The sequence below is a fragment of the Archocentrus centrarchus genome, chromosome 20 (assembly GCF_007364275.1).
Source record: "Archocentrus centrarchus isolate MPI-CPG fArcCen1 chromosome 20, fArcCen1, whole genome shotgun sequence".
Classification (NCBI taxonomy): domain Eukaryota; kingdom Metazoa; phylum Chordata; class Actinopteri; order Cichliformes; family Cichlidae; genus Archocentrus; species Archocentrus centrarchus.
Window position 1 is genome coordinate 1,303,945 of NC_044365.1, and position 14,049 is coordinate 1,317,993.

At 46.9% G+C, this 14,049-nt stretch overlaps 1 protein-coding gene across 3 annotated transcripts in view; it reads left to right on the forward strand.

Moving 5' to 3' along the window:
• LOC115799114 (NACHT, LRR and PYD domains-containing protein 14-like) overlaps positions 1-14,049 on the forward strand; it is a 488,499-nt gene that overhangs the window by 342,590 nt on the left and 131,860 nt on the right. Inside the window, exons 10-11 of one of the 3 annotated variants that reach the window (XM_030756094.1) lie at positions 3,847-4,020; positions 10,593-10,793. The exons of 1 other annotated variant lie outside the window; for it this stretch is intronic. In XM_030756094.1, coding sequence (XP_030611954.1) covers positions 3,847-4,020; positions 10,593-10,793 — 375 coding nt within the window. The remainder of the gene's footprint in view (positions 1-3,846; positions 4,021-10,592; positions 10,794-14,049) is intronic. One more of the 3 variants, XM_030756091.1, reaches the window with a different exon arrangement.

Sequence of the window (14,049 nt, forward strand, 5' to 3'; positions counted from 1 at the left end):
TGTCTGTAAGATGTCGGCCTTTTTTTCTACCCAGAGAGCTAACAGTAGTGATCGTCACAGCTGTGTATATAGCTCCCGATGCTAACGTTAGCATGGCGCTCTCTCTCCTGCTGAACGCCATTAACGAACAGCAGCGGGTCCACCCCGACGGTGTTCTTATTATCGCGGGAGACTTTAACAAGGCCAACTTAAAGACTGTACTCCCGAAATTCCACCAACATGTCAAATGTTCTACAAGAGGGGAGAACACTCTTGACCATGTTTACTCCAACATTAAGCACGCTTACAGAGCCAAACCCCTCCCCCACCTCGGCCAGTCCGACCATCTTTCCCTGCTGCTCACCCCAGCATACACCCCCCTCAGACGGAGAGCCAGGCCTACTGTAAAAACCATTACAACCTGGCCTGAAAACGCACTCTCCGACCTACAGGACTGCTTTGCATACACAGACTGGGACTTATTCGAACACGAGGACCTAGAAACATTCACAGGGACGGTACTGGACTACATTAAGTTCTGTATCGGAAATGTGACTGTCAGCAAAAACATCCGGGTTTTCCCTAACCAGGAACCCTGGATGAACAGCCAGGTCCGTTCACTCCTCAAAACCCGTGATGCTGCCTTCAGGTCAGGCGACAGAGCGCTGTACAGTGCTGCTCGAGCTGACCTGAAGAGAGGAATTAAAAAAGCCAAAACGGACTACAGGAGGAGAATAGAGTCCCATCTGTCCAGCAATAACACACGGGAGGTGTGGCAGGGCATTCAGAACATCACAAACTTCAGAGGCTGTGATGTGACTGCAGGAGACCTGAGTGTGTCACTAGCAGAGGAACTTAACTGTTTCTTTGCTCGCTTTGAGATGCCTCAGGACCACCCATCTGCTCCAGTCCTGCCCCCCCCCCCACCAGGCTGCACCCCACTCACTGTCCAGGAGCATGAGGTACGGCGCGTGCGCCTGGCAGTGAACCCCAGGAAGGCTACCGGACCAGACGGAGTACCTGGCAAGGTGATCAGAGCGTGTGCCCACCAGCTCACCCTGATTCTCACCAGGATTTTCAACCTCTCCCTGGCCCAAGCAGTCATCCCCCCCTGCCTAAAAACAGCCACAATCATCCCCGTGCCCAAAAGGTCATCTGTCACCAGCCTATATGATTACCTCCCTGTGGCCCTCACACCGGTAATCATGAAGTGCTTTGAGAGGCTGGTTCTCCCGCACATCAAAGACCATCTGCCCCCCACTTTCGACACCCATCAGTTTGCATATCGTGCAAACAGATCCACAGAGGACGCCATCGCTGTAGCTCTCCACTCTGTGTTGAGCCACTTGGAGCAGTAGCAGAGCTACGCTCGCATGCTCTTTGTGGATTACAGCTCAGCGTTCAACACAATCATCCCGGACATTCTCACCACCAAACTGCACACCCTGGGCCTCCCCCCTCTCACATGTTCCTGGATCAAGGACTTCTTAACCAACCGGCCCCAGACTGTGAGACTTGGCCCCCATCTCTCCTCCACCCGCACACTGAGCACTGGCTCCCCACAGGGCTGTGTGCTGAGCCCCCTCCTGTACTGCCTCTACACCCATGACTGCAGTGTGGCCCACAATAACAACCTCATCGTCAAATTTGCTGACGACACCACAGTGGTCGGACTCATCTCAAAGGGAGATGAGGCAGCTTACAGAGAGGAGGTCCTGAAGTTGACAGCCTGGTGTTCAGAGAACAACCTGGGACTGAACACCATGAAAACCAAAGAGATCATCATCGACTTCAGGAAGCACAGGACTGACCCAGCTCCCCTCTACATCAACGGCGAGCGTGTGGAGAGGGTCCACACCTTCAGGTTTCTTGGTGTCCTCATCTCTGCTGATCTCTCTTGGTCAGATAACATCACAGCTGTTATCAAAAAGGCTCAGCAGCGACTTCACTTCCTGAGGGTCATCAGGAAGAACAACTTGGACTCAAACCTGCTGCTGACCTTCTACCGCTCATCCATTGAGAGCCTGCTGACGTACTGTATCACAGTATGGTACGGCAGCTGCACTGAGGCAGACAGGGTCAGGCTTCAGAGGGTAGTCAAGACAGCACAAAGAATCGTTGGCTGCCCTCTCCCCTCCCTGATGGACATCTACACCTCCCGCTGCATCAGCAGAGCCAGGAACATCATCAAGGACAGCTCACACCCTGGCTTTGACCTCTTTGACCTGCTGCCCTCTGGCAGGAGCTACAGGAGCATCAAAGCCAGAACAAACAGACTCAAGAACAGTTTCTTCGCCAGAGCAATCACCACCCTGAACTCACACTCTCACCCGCTGTAACTGTGCAACACCCACATCTCTGTGCAATATTATATTATTCATACTGAACAGTATCTATCACTCCTATATTGTGTATTATCCACTATTCATTCACTAGTGCAATATTCATTCACCAAGTGCAATATTCATCATCTTCATTATTATATGTATACACGCATTTACTTTTCTTACAGTGTACAGATGCACCAATGTATGTATATATTTTTATACATTCTATTTTTTGTATATTTTATACATTGTTTATTTTCTGTATATTTCTTGATTATACTAGACTATAATATTTTTATTTTAGAGAGTTTGATTTTCTGTTGCATGGCACTGAACAGGAGTGGCCCTCCAATCTCATTGTACATCCTGTATAATGACAATAAAGTCATTCTATTCTATTCTTCTATTCTTGCAGTTCTCACACAAAGGGAATCAAATGTGTGTTAAGCTGCAGGATTAAATCACTGCTTGGACTCATAAATACATGTGCAGACTTTGTATTTTCACTCAGAAAGACCAAAGCAGAGAGAGGGTGGTATAAAGCTCTGCAGAAACACACTCAGAGAAGGAGGATTTCCACACTGACTGCCTGTCTCACTGTTAGGGCTTCTAAATAAGACGAGAGACAAATTAAATCCAGTATCTGCTGGACTGGACAAATGTTTGGCTCCTGTCAATAAACCACCTTTCTTTGAGCTGAACGAGTGAACCGTCTGCTCATTTCTCCCTAAAACAAAGGTTAAAGGTCGTTGGGCAGAATAAGTGAGCTAACATTAACATCAGTGTGATGAATCCAGGACTTCCAAAGTGCAAACAGCTTCACCCTCGGTGGACGGTTCCTCTGCTGATTGTAGCCGCAGTCAAAAGCATGAATTCTAGCAGCAGGTTGTTCAGCATTGAGAACGTTCTCTGCAGAACTTCACCTTTAAAAGTGAAGCCATGAGGTTCCTTGAAGGAACAACACGACTTTTCAAGTGTTTGTAGTTTTTATTATAAAGTTTTATTGTGAAAAATTCAGAATTTTTCTCAGAATTTTCTCTTGTTTGTTTGAAGCTGCATCCTGTTGGCTTCAGCTGTTTGGAGTTTCCATGTTATAAACTTGTACATTGAAGCTTCTTCAGCTCTGATTATGAAACACTGAATGATTTCAAACTTTGTCTAATAAACTCCCATCAGAGTGGATGTTAGTGCGCTCGTGCTACACTGACACAGTGTGACAGTCCACCCACATTCACCTGTGACACACCTGCACCTGCATTCATTCTGAGCAGATTTCAGCTCAACACTTCCTGTTTGATGTTCAATCCATCAGACACGCCCTCTGCAGCTGTTTGTATGTACTGCTCCCTCACAAAGAAACTGCAGCAAATCAAATGTCATCAGCTTTATTTTCACTTTATATTTAGGAGCATTTCACACATTTATTCACAAAACTAAACTGTATTCCAACACAATGTGATGTTGTTAACAGTGGTACAATATTAATGATTTCAAGCTCAAACTTTGTCTAATAAACTCACATCTTTGATTCTTTATACAGATTGTGGAGCTGTGGTTTGTCAGAGATCAGCTGTGATTATCTGGCAGCAGCTCTGAAGTCCAACCCCTCCCATCTGAGAGAGCTGGACCTGACCAACAACTACCTGCAGGATCCAGGAGTGAAGCATCTGTGTGGTTTTCTGGAGAGTCCACGATGTGTTCTTGAAACTCTGAGGTCAGTCTCCATGTTTTAGTTGTGCTGAGATGAATCTGATGTGAAACACTAAACTGCAGACATAAGGCTGATATTATACTGATCCACACTGAGGATCTTCATGGTAAAGTCTGTGTTCTTCTTCTCTGCTTTAGTCCATTGACTGTAGCAGAACAATGTTGACATTTCAAAGCTTCAAAGAAGAAGAAAAATCCTCCACTGGATAATTCACTGTGAAACTCTCAAACACTTCATTCCACCTTAAAGGCTGTCTGACACTGAAATCCAAACCAAAATGGCCGTTTGCTTTACAGACAGCAGTCCAACACAAAACAGACACACAACATCCAAAACACAGTCCAACATCCAAATGTCCTCCACTGCCACCATGAATGATGGCAAAGAGAAGGAGGAACACTCTGACATTCAGGGTTAGAATGAGCTTCATAAAGCAGACTGTGAAGATCAAAGCTGCATTAGAGAGCTGACATTCATCAATTAGTGGACACAAGTGGACAGATATCATCTGAAGCACTTCAAAGGCTTTAAATCAGCACATTTCTCTGCATTCTTTCTTCTTTGGAACTTTATTGGTAACTTTGATGAAGGGAACAGCGTGGTACACCTGAACAGGTGAGCAGTCCATCACAGAGAAGCACACACTCTCACATCCACACCTACAGCCAATTTAGAAGCACCAATGAACCTAAGCAGCATTTCATTGGACTGTGGGAGAACCTCCACAGTCCACAGAAAGGCCCAGCTGACCAAGAAGCTCCAACCTAGAACCTTCTTGCTTTAAGGCCATAGTGCTAACCACTTTTCCCAATTTCAGGACAAATCCTGCATTTTCCTGTTCCTGCCTACAGGGCAGCTACACTAACACTTTCTCATCAAACACTGCCACCTAGTGGAGGAAGTTTCACTGCAGTCTGAACATTACAATTAGTTCCTCTAATGTCGAAGTGGAGGTGGTGGGGGCCACAGGGTGGTGTGGGTGGGAGTTAGGTCCAGACTATTTCTTTGGAGCCTGGAGACAGACTGGTCACAGCAGCTAACACACTGATCAAGGACTGGGCCATGATGGGACTCCACAGCATCCAGAAGGCTCCTGATTCCAGAGTCATCAGCATCCTGAAGGACCAATCCTGATCTCTGATTGCTCTGACACTCATTAGTATATCAGAGAGATCACAGAGGTGGAAGCTCACAGAATGAAGACGAGGGTTCAAATCCCTCTCCAAGTGCTGATGTTCCACAGTCCTGTGTGGATCAATGACTGAGCTACAGGGAGAAACCAGCTGTGATGGAAGAAGATCCCAGCACCCATTAACACTGCATAATGTCCCTGAAACATAAAATAATATCTGTGGCATTAATTTTCCCCTCTTTACTGTTACTGCTGCCAAATGATCAGGTACCTTTTCATGAACATGTAGCTGGATCCCAGGGGGCTCAGGGGCTGCATCCTTCTAAAGCCGTGAAGGCCGGAAGTGAACGGCCGTTAAACGGGACGGTCCGGCCTACGGAGGGCCGCTCAGGTTGCCTAGCGACCATGACATCAGCTGTGAGAGCGTCTCGTTCAGCATCGTTTGACAGAGATGAACGTGAAAATCTCCATTTGATCTCATTAGTGTGAATTTTGCTGAGATGAAACTGAGATGTTTGATTGGTCTGTGATGTATCTGAGGCTGAGAGACCACGGGCCTGTAAACACAACACTGTCATGTTATTACAGTTAGCTAATGTCCTTCATCAGACACTTTGGCAGCTTTTTCCACCTTTGAAAACTCCCACTTTGATGGTCAAAGGATTCGAACATGTCCTAAAACGATGGATTTGAAGGAGCTCTTTAAACGGTTGTAGCGCTCCTTCACAGAGAGACAACAGCCTGTCTGTCCTCCCCCTGTTCTTACCTCCATCTCTCAGCTGCTGCTGGCTGCTCCTCCTCCTCCTCCTCTTCCTCACACAGTGCTGAATTTGTCCTGGTGTCTCATCAGGGGTGGAGAGCCTCTGTCCCATCAGCTCTCCCTCAAAGAGCCCACAGATGATCTGCAGCAGTGGCTTTCTCAGCCTGTCCTCACTCTGGACACTTGATCCAAGATGGCGGCGCGCACAGACGCAGCGGCTCACGGCTCTTCCTTTCGGTGCTCTTTTTTGTACTTTTTGTATTTCATATTTGTTAGTTTTGGTGCATTTGTCTCTGCAAACAACTGCTACACACGCCAGGATCTTGTGGACATTGGCTACCGGCACAAGTTATCAGTATCGAGTGATTTTCACTACACTCATAACATCCCAGACGACATAGCGAGACTGCCGGGTGCTCCATGGATTGTTATCGGGTCTGGAAGGCGCCGCCGACGGCGGAGGGAGAGGAAGCAGAAGCGGGGCTGCAGGTCCCGCTTCATGCTGAAGCTGAAGTGCCAACCACACAGGCCTCCTCTGCCGAGCCTGTATCTCTCCAACCACAGATCCATGGTAAATAAAACGGGCAACCTAGAGTTAGAGCTGGCTGTAAATCGCTATGTTCGTGACTGTTGTGTAATGATTATCACCGAGACCTGGCTAAACCCCCACATTCCCGATGCTAGCGTGCAGCTAGCAGGCCGCACTCTGCTACGCGGAGATCGGACCAAGGACTCCGGTAAGAGCAGGGGAGGGGGTCTCTGTATTTACGTGCATGAGGACTGGTGTAACAACGGAACAATCATAGACAAACATTGTTCCCCAGACCTCGAGTACATGTCTGTAAGATGTCGGCCTTTTTTTCTACCCAGAGAGCTAACAGTAGTGATCGTCACAGCTGTGTATATAGCTCCCGATGCTAACGTTAGCATGGCGCTCTCTCTCCTGCTGAACGCCATTAACGAACAGCAGCGGGTCCACCCCGACGGTGTTCTTATTATCGCGGGAGACTTTAACAAGGCCAACTTAAAGACTGTACTCCCGAAATTCCACCAACATGTCAAATGTTCTACAAGAGGGGAGAACACTCTTGACCATGTTTACTCCAACATTAAGCACGCTTACAGAGCCAAACCCCTCCCCCACCTCGGCCAGTCCGACCATCTTTCCCTGCTGCTCACCCCAGCATACACCCCCCTCAGACGGAGAGCCAGGCCTACTGTAAAAACCATTACAACCTGGCCTGAAAACGCACTCTCCGACCTACAGGACTGCTTTGCATACACAGACTGGGACTTATTCGAACACGAGGACCTAGAAACAGTCACAGGGACGGTACTGGACTACATTAAGTTCTGTATCGGAAATGTGACTGTCAGCAAAAACATCCGGGTTTTCCCTAACCAGGAACCCTGGATGAACAGCCAGGTCCGTTCACTCCTCAAAACCCGTGATGCTGCCTTCAGGTCAGGCGACAGAGCGCTGTACAGTGCTGCTCGAGCTGACCTGAAGAGAGGAATTAAAAAAGCCAAAACGGACTACAGGAGGAGAATAGAGTCCCATCTGTCCAGCAATAACACACGGGAGGTGTGGCAGGGCATTCAGAACATCACAAACTTCAGAGGCTGTGATGTGACTGCAGGAGACCTGAGTGTGTCACTAGCAGAGGAACTTAACTGTTTCTTTGCTCGCTTTGAGATGCCTCAGGACCACCCATCTGCTCCAGTCCTGCCCCCCCCCCCACCAGGCTGCACCCCACTCACTGTCCAGGAGCATGAGGTACGGCGCGTGCTCCTGGCAGTGAACCCCAGGAAGGCTACCGGACCAGACGGAGTACCTGGCAAGGTGATCAGAGCGTGTGCCCACCAGCTCACCCTGATTCTCACCAGGATTTTCAACCTCTCCCTGGCCCAAGCAGTCATCCCCCCCTGCCTAAAAACAGCCACAATCATCCCCGTGCCCAAAAGGTCATCTGTCACCAGCCTAAATGATTACCGCCCTGTGGCCCTCACACCGGTAATCATGAAGTGCTTTGAGAGGCTGGTTCTCCAGCACATCAAAGACCATCTGCCCCCCACTTTCGACACCCATCAGTTTGCATATCATGCAAACAGATCCACAGAGGACGCCATCGCTGTAGCTCTCCACTCTGTGTTGAGCCACTTGGAGCAGTAGCAGAGCTACGCTCGCATGCTCTTTGTGGATTACAGCTCAGCGTTCAACACAATCATCCCGGACATTCTCACCACCAAACTGCACACCCTGGGCCTCCCCCCTCTCACATGTTCCTGGATCAAGGACTTCTTAACCAACCGGCCCCAGACTGTGAGACTTGGCCCCCATCTCTCCTCCACCCGCACACTGAGCACTGGCTCCCCACAGGGCTGTGTGCTGAGCCCCCTCCTGTACTGCCTCTACACCCATGACTGCAGTCCGGCCCACAATAACAACCTCATCGTCAAATTTGCTGACGACACCACAGTGGTCGGACTCATCTCAAAGGGAGATGAGGCAGCTTACAGAGAGGAGGTCCTGAAGTTGACAGCCTGGTGTTCAGAGAACAACCTGGTACTGAACACCATGAAAACCAAAGAGATCATCATCGACTTCAGGAAGCACAGGACTGACCCAGCTCCCCTCTACATCAACGGCGAGCGTGTGGAGCGGGTCCACACCTTCAGGTTTCTTGGTGTCCTCATCTCTGCTGATCTCTCTTGGTCAGATAACATCACAGCTGTTATCAAAAAGGCTCAGCAGCGACTTCACTTCCTGAGGGTCATCAGGAAGAACAACTTGGACTCAAACCTGCTGCTGACCTTCTACCGCTCATCCATTGAGAGCCTGCTGACGTACTGTATCACAGTATGGTACGGCAGCTGCACTGAGGCAGACAGGGTCAGGCTTCAGAGGGTAGTCAAGACAGCACAAAGAATCGTTGGCTGCCCTCTCCCCTCCCTGATGGACATCTACACCTCCCGCTGCATCAGCAGAGCCAGGAACATCATCAAGGACAGCTCACACCCTGGCTTTGACCTCTTTGACCTGCTGCCCTCTGGCAGGAGCTACAGGAGCATCAAAGCCAGAACAAACAGACTCAAGAACAGTTTCTTCGCCAGAGCAATCACCACCCTGAACTCACACTCTCACCCGCTGTAACTGTGCAACACCCACATCTCTGTGCAATATTATATTATTCATACTGAACAGTATCTATCACTCCTATATTGTGTATTATCCACTATTCATTCACTAGTGCAATATTCATTCACCAAGTGCAATATTCATCATCTTCATTATTATATGTATACACGCATTTACTTTTCTTACAGTGTACAGATGCACCAATGTATGTATATATTTTTATACATTCTATTTTTTGTATATTTTATACATTGTTTATTTTCTGTATATTTCTTGATTATACTAGACTATAATATTTTTATTTTAGAGAGTTTGATTTTCTGTTGCATGGCACTGAACAGGAGTGGCCCTCCAATCTCATTGTACATCCTGTATAATGACAATAAAGTCATTCTATTCTATTCTTCTATTCTTGCAGTTCTCACACAAAGGGAATCAAATGTGTGTTAAGCTGCAGGATTAAATCACTGCTTGGACTCATAAATACATGTGCAGACTTTGTATTTTCACTCAGAAAGACCAAAGCAGAGAGAGGGTGGTATAAAGCTCTGCAGAAACACACTCAGAGAAGGAGGATTTCCACACTGACTGCCTGTCTCACTGTTAGGGCTTCTAAATAAGCCGAGAGACAAATTAAATCCAGTATCTGCTGGACTGGACAAATGTTTGGCTCCTGTCAATAAACCACCTTTCTTTGAGCTGAACGAGTGAACCGTCTGCTCATTTCTCCCTAAAACAAAGGTTAAAGGTCGTTGGGCACAATAAGTGAGCTAACATTAACATCAGTGTGATGAATCCAGGACTTCCAAAGTGCAAACAGCTTCACCCTCGGTGGACGGTTCCTCTGCTGATTGTAGCCACAGTCAAAAGCATGAATTCTAGCAGCAGGTTGTTCAGCATTGAGAACGTTCTCTGCAGAACTTCACCTTTAAAAGTGAAGCCATGAGGTTCCTTGAAGGAACAACACGACTTTTCTAGTGTTTGTAGTTTTTTATTATAAAGTTTTAATGTGAAAAATTCAGAATTTTTCTCAGAATTTTCTCTTGTTTGTTTGAAGCTGCATCCTGTTGGCTTCAGCTGTTTGGAGTTTCCATGTTATAAACTTGTACATTGAAGCTTCTTCAGCTCTGATTATGAAACACTGAATGATTTCAAACTTTGTCTAATAAACTCCCATCAGAGTGGATGTTAGTGCGCTCGTGCTACACTGACACAGTGTGACAGTCCACCCACATTCACCTGTGACACACCTGCACCTGCACTCATTCTGAGCAGATTTCAGCTCAACACTTCCTGTTTGATGTTCAATCCATCAGACACGCCCTCTGCAGCTGTTTGTATGTACTGCTCCCTCACAAAGAAACTGCAGCAAATCAAATGTCATCAGCTTTATTTTCACTTTATATTTAGGAGCATTTCACACATTTATTCACAAAACTAAACTTTATTCCAACACAATGTGATGTTGTTAACAGTGGTACAATATTAATGATTTCAAGCTCAAACTTTGTCTAATAAACTCACATCTTTGATTCTTTATACAGATTGGAGGACTGTGGTTTGTCAGAGATCAGCTGTGATTATCTGGCAGCAGCTCTGAAGTCCAACCCCTCCCATCTGAGAGAGCTGGACCTGAGTAACGACTACAGGTCCTCAACCTCCAACAACAACAAGCTGCAGGATTCAGGAGTGAAGCATCTGTGTGGTTTTCTGGAGAGTCCACGATGTGTTCTTGAAACTCTGAGGTCAGTCTCCATGTTTTAGTTGTGCTGAGATGAATCTGATGTGAAACACTAAACTGCAGACATAAGGCTGATATTATACTGATCCACACTGAGGATGTTCATGGTAAAGTCTGTGTTCTTCTTCTCTGCTTTAGTCCATTGACTGTAGCAGAACAATGATGACATTTCAAAGCTTCAAACAGTGATGGTCAACTAATGGCCCACGGCCCTCATTTAGCCCTCCACAGGGTGCCGCCCGGCCTTTCGACCTTTCCTAATTCAGAGAGAGGGGACCCTGATTAACTGAGTACTGTTCTTACTCACAGTTCTAAGTATAAGACCTAGTGGGCGGGGCTCAGGCAGCTCCGCCCCCACAGTCAAACCTGCCTCCAAACATGTGCCGAGTCAGACTGACATCATTCCTACAGAGAACAGTGTGAGCTCTCAGCAGGTAACTTCAATAAGAAGGACAAACAGGAACGACTAAACCCACTAACAGGCTGATATCCCCGTGTTCCTGTTCTTCCTACAACATCACAATTAATGTGGCTCCAGGACCGTCACTGCAACCGACCAATCAGCTTTGGTGAGGTCATGTGACTCTGTGACTCAGAGACTGGAGGAATCCTAAATGCTCACCTGAAGCTCACCTGGAAACCAGTCAAACTGCTGCTGATTGATGCAAAGTGTGTGTGTTGAGTATGAGATGAGTTGTGTAGTACTGTGTGTCCACAGATGGGACCAGCTGCCCCTCAGTAGTGCTGACATATCAGAAATGTGTCTTTAGGGCTTTGTGCTCAAACCAACCTAAATCTAAATCTAATCAGTCTGAGTCCAACACTCAGAGGCTGTTCCTGGATCAGTTTGGCTCTCAGCTCTTAGATTAGCTCCAGTTCTCTGGATGTTCAGTGTTGAGAGTGTAGAGCAGAGCAAACATCAGCCCAACATCTGTGGCAGTCAGCCAGGCCCTCGAGGAGCCTTGCAGCCTCCAACAGGACAGCAGCTTCAGCTCATATTTACCTGAATATGGACTAAAAATGATAAATGGTGCTGTAGTGTTCAAACAGCCAAAGAAAGAAGATTTATTATTAATGCCACAGTGTCCATAATCCTGTGTTCCACTGACAATAACTGTTTAATGTGATAATGCGTGTAAAACTAGAGGAGCCAAAGTTCATCTTTAAATAGAACTACTCGTCGCTGTCCAACCATTAACACGTATGTCCAAAAACACTTTTCCTACCAAACTAAGGACCAAAATGAAGCCATAACGCTGGAATGAAACACATTCAGCAGCTGGAAGGAAACTCCATGTTTCCACAGTCATCAGTGAGCCGCTTCATATTTAACATGGACTCAGTGTTCTGCTGTGATCACACGTGGACATGCCTGTTTGTTTCAGCACTGTTTAATAGACTGGAACCATCTCAGCGTCATCCAATCAATGAGAGGATGATCGTATGTGATCAGAGAGTTATATTATGGGATGGATGCAGGAGAAGCTGCAGAGGGACACCTGCACAGGTGAGCTGACAGCGCATCACTGCGTCACACAGCAGGAAACGCTGCAGCAAAGTCCTGAAGACACAACGCGTCACAATGACAGAAAGACAGACAGAGAAGTTTGTAAGAGGCAAAGGTTGAAATGAGTGTGAGTGTTTGTGGAGGAAACAGCTTCTGAATGTGGTGACGGACCTGATCACACAGGTGAGACGAGCTGCTGAGGAAACCTGTCAGTTCATAGAAAGGAAGAAAGAAATGAAGGAGAGACAAACTGAAGAACTTGTTAACTCTTTCTGGACTTTCTGCTGAAATCATCAGTTTTCATCTGAAACTTTCTCATTTTTCTGATGTTATTGTTGAAGGAAAATATGATTTTATATTTAATGTGTTCAGGATGAAGATGCTGATTTATGGACATTCAGATTCATATTGCTGAATCAAATCTTTGCAGTGTTAGATGTTCAGTAAAGGTCGATCCTGTTTGACTCAGACTGTGTTTGCAGCTTTGGCCCATCCTGTGACTGAGTCTGACCTCTGACCTAGAGCTGCTGCGTTCATACGCACCGCCATCTTGGTTTTTTCATATTATTATTGAGTAAATTAATTTAGTTGTTGTGACCTTTGTGGACATGACCTTCCTCATCATCTTAGAATCCTTCATGGAGGTGAGGATGCAGCACAGCTGTTCAAACATCAGCTACAACAACACAGGACAGAGTAATCGATCACCGAGCGCAGCGATCGAGACAGCCCAACACAATCGAGCACCGAGCGCAGCGATCGAGACAGCCCAACACAATCGAGCACCGAGTGCTCTCTGAGTACATCACATCCCTCTGAGACTGAGACGTGGACTATGAATCCAGTCGTGTGACCTCAGGTTGGCTCTCATTGCATTGTGGGTACTCTAGAACAGGAACCTGAAGACTGCAGCATAGAACAGCACAGCTGCCCCACAGACTGATGGAACATCTTCAGGATTTTACTGCACATGTGCAGACATCTTGATCTTCTTAACACAAAGTGACGCTCTGCCCCTTTTTGTGGAGTTCATCTGTATTCAGTCCACTTTTTAATCTTGGTGTAAACCTCCATATTTATATTTTGTTCCCACCTCTGTGTCCTCCCCACACACTTTCACAGGCTGCAGAGGGGCCTTAATCTTTGGAAACCTGCTATTATATACTTCATCTTAGAGGTCCTCAGTATGAGCTGTTGTTTGTGACTCACTGAAGGCTTTAACAACATCCCTGTATTCAAACTTGTGTCCTTTCCTGATGCACGCCACCATGGCAGTGTCCTCAGAGTGTTTCTGGCTGTGGCAGGACTCAGAATTGGATTTGAAGTCTGCTGCATACAATGTGACAAGAAAAGGAGCCGGGACAGAGTCCTGTGGAGCCCCGTGCTGCTCACTAATGTCCCAGAAACACAGAAACCTGACAGACTGTGGCCTTTCTGTCTGTGCTCTGAGACCCAGAAACTAAGGAGGAATCTCCACCATCTCTGTGAGCTGCTCTTTGTGACCCCTGACTCTGTGACAGACAGGGGTGGAGGAGCAGCTGTGAGGCAGGAAGTAGCTGCAGCATTAGAGATGCAAGGAGATGGATGGGGTAGCTGTGGTGGAGAAGCAGTACTCGTGTACAAGGACTCGTGTTAAAAAAATACTTTGGTAAAAGTCGAAGTACTGGTTCAACTTCTTTACTTAAGTAAAAGTAAAAAAGTACAGGCTCTGAAATGTACTCAAAGTAAGAAAGTAAAAGTAGTTCTTTGGAGG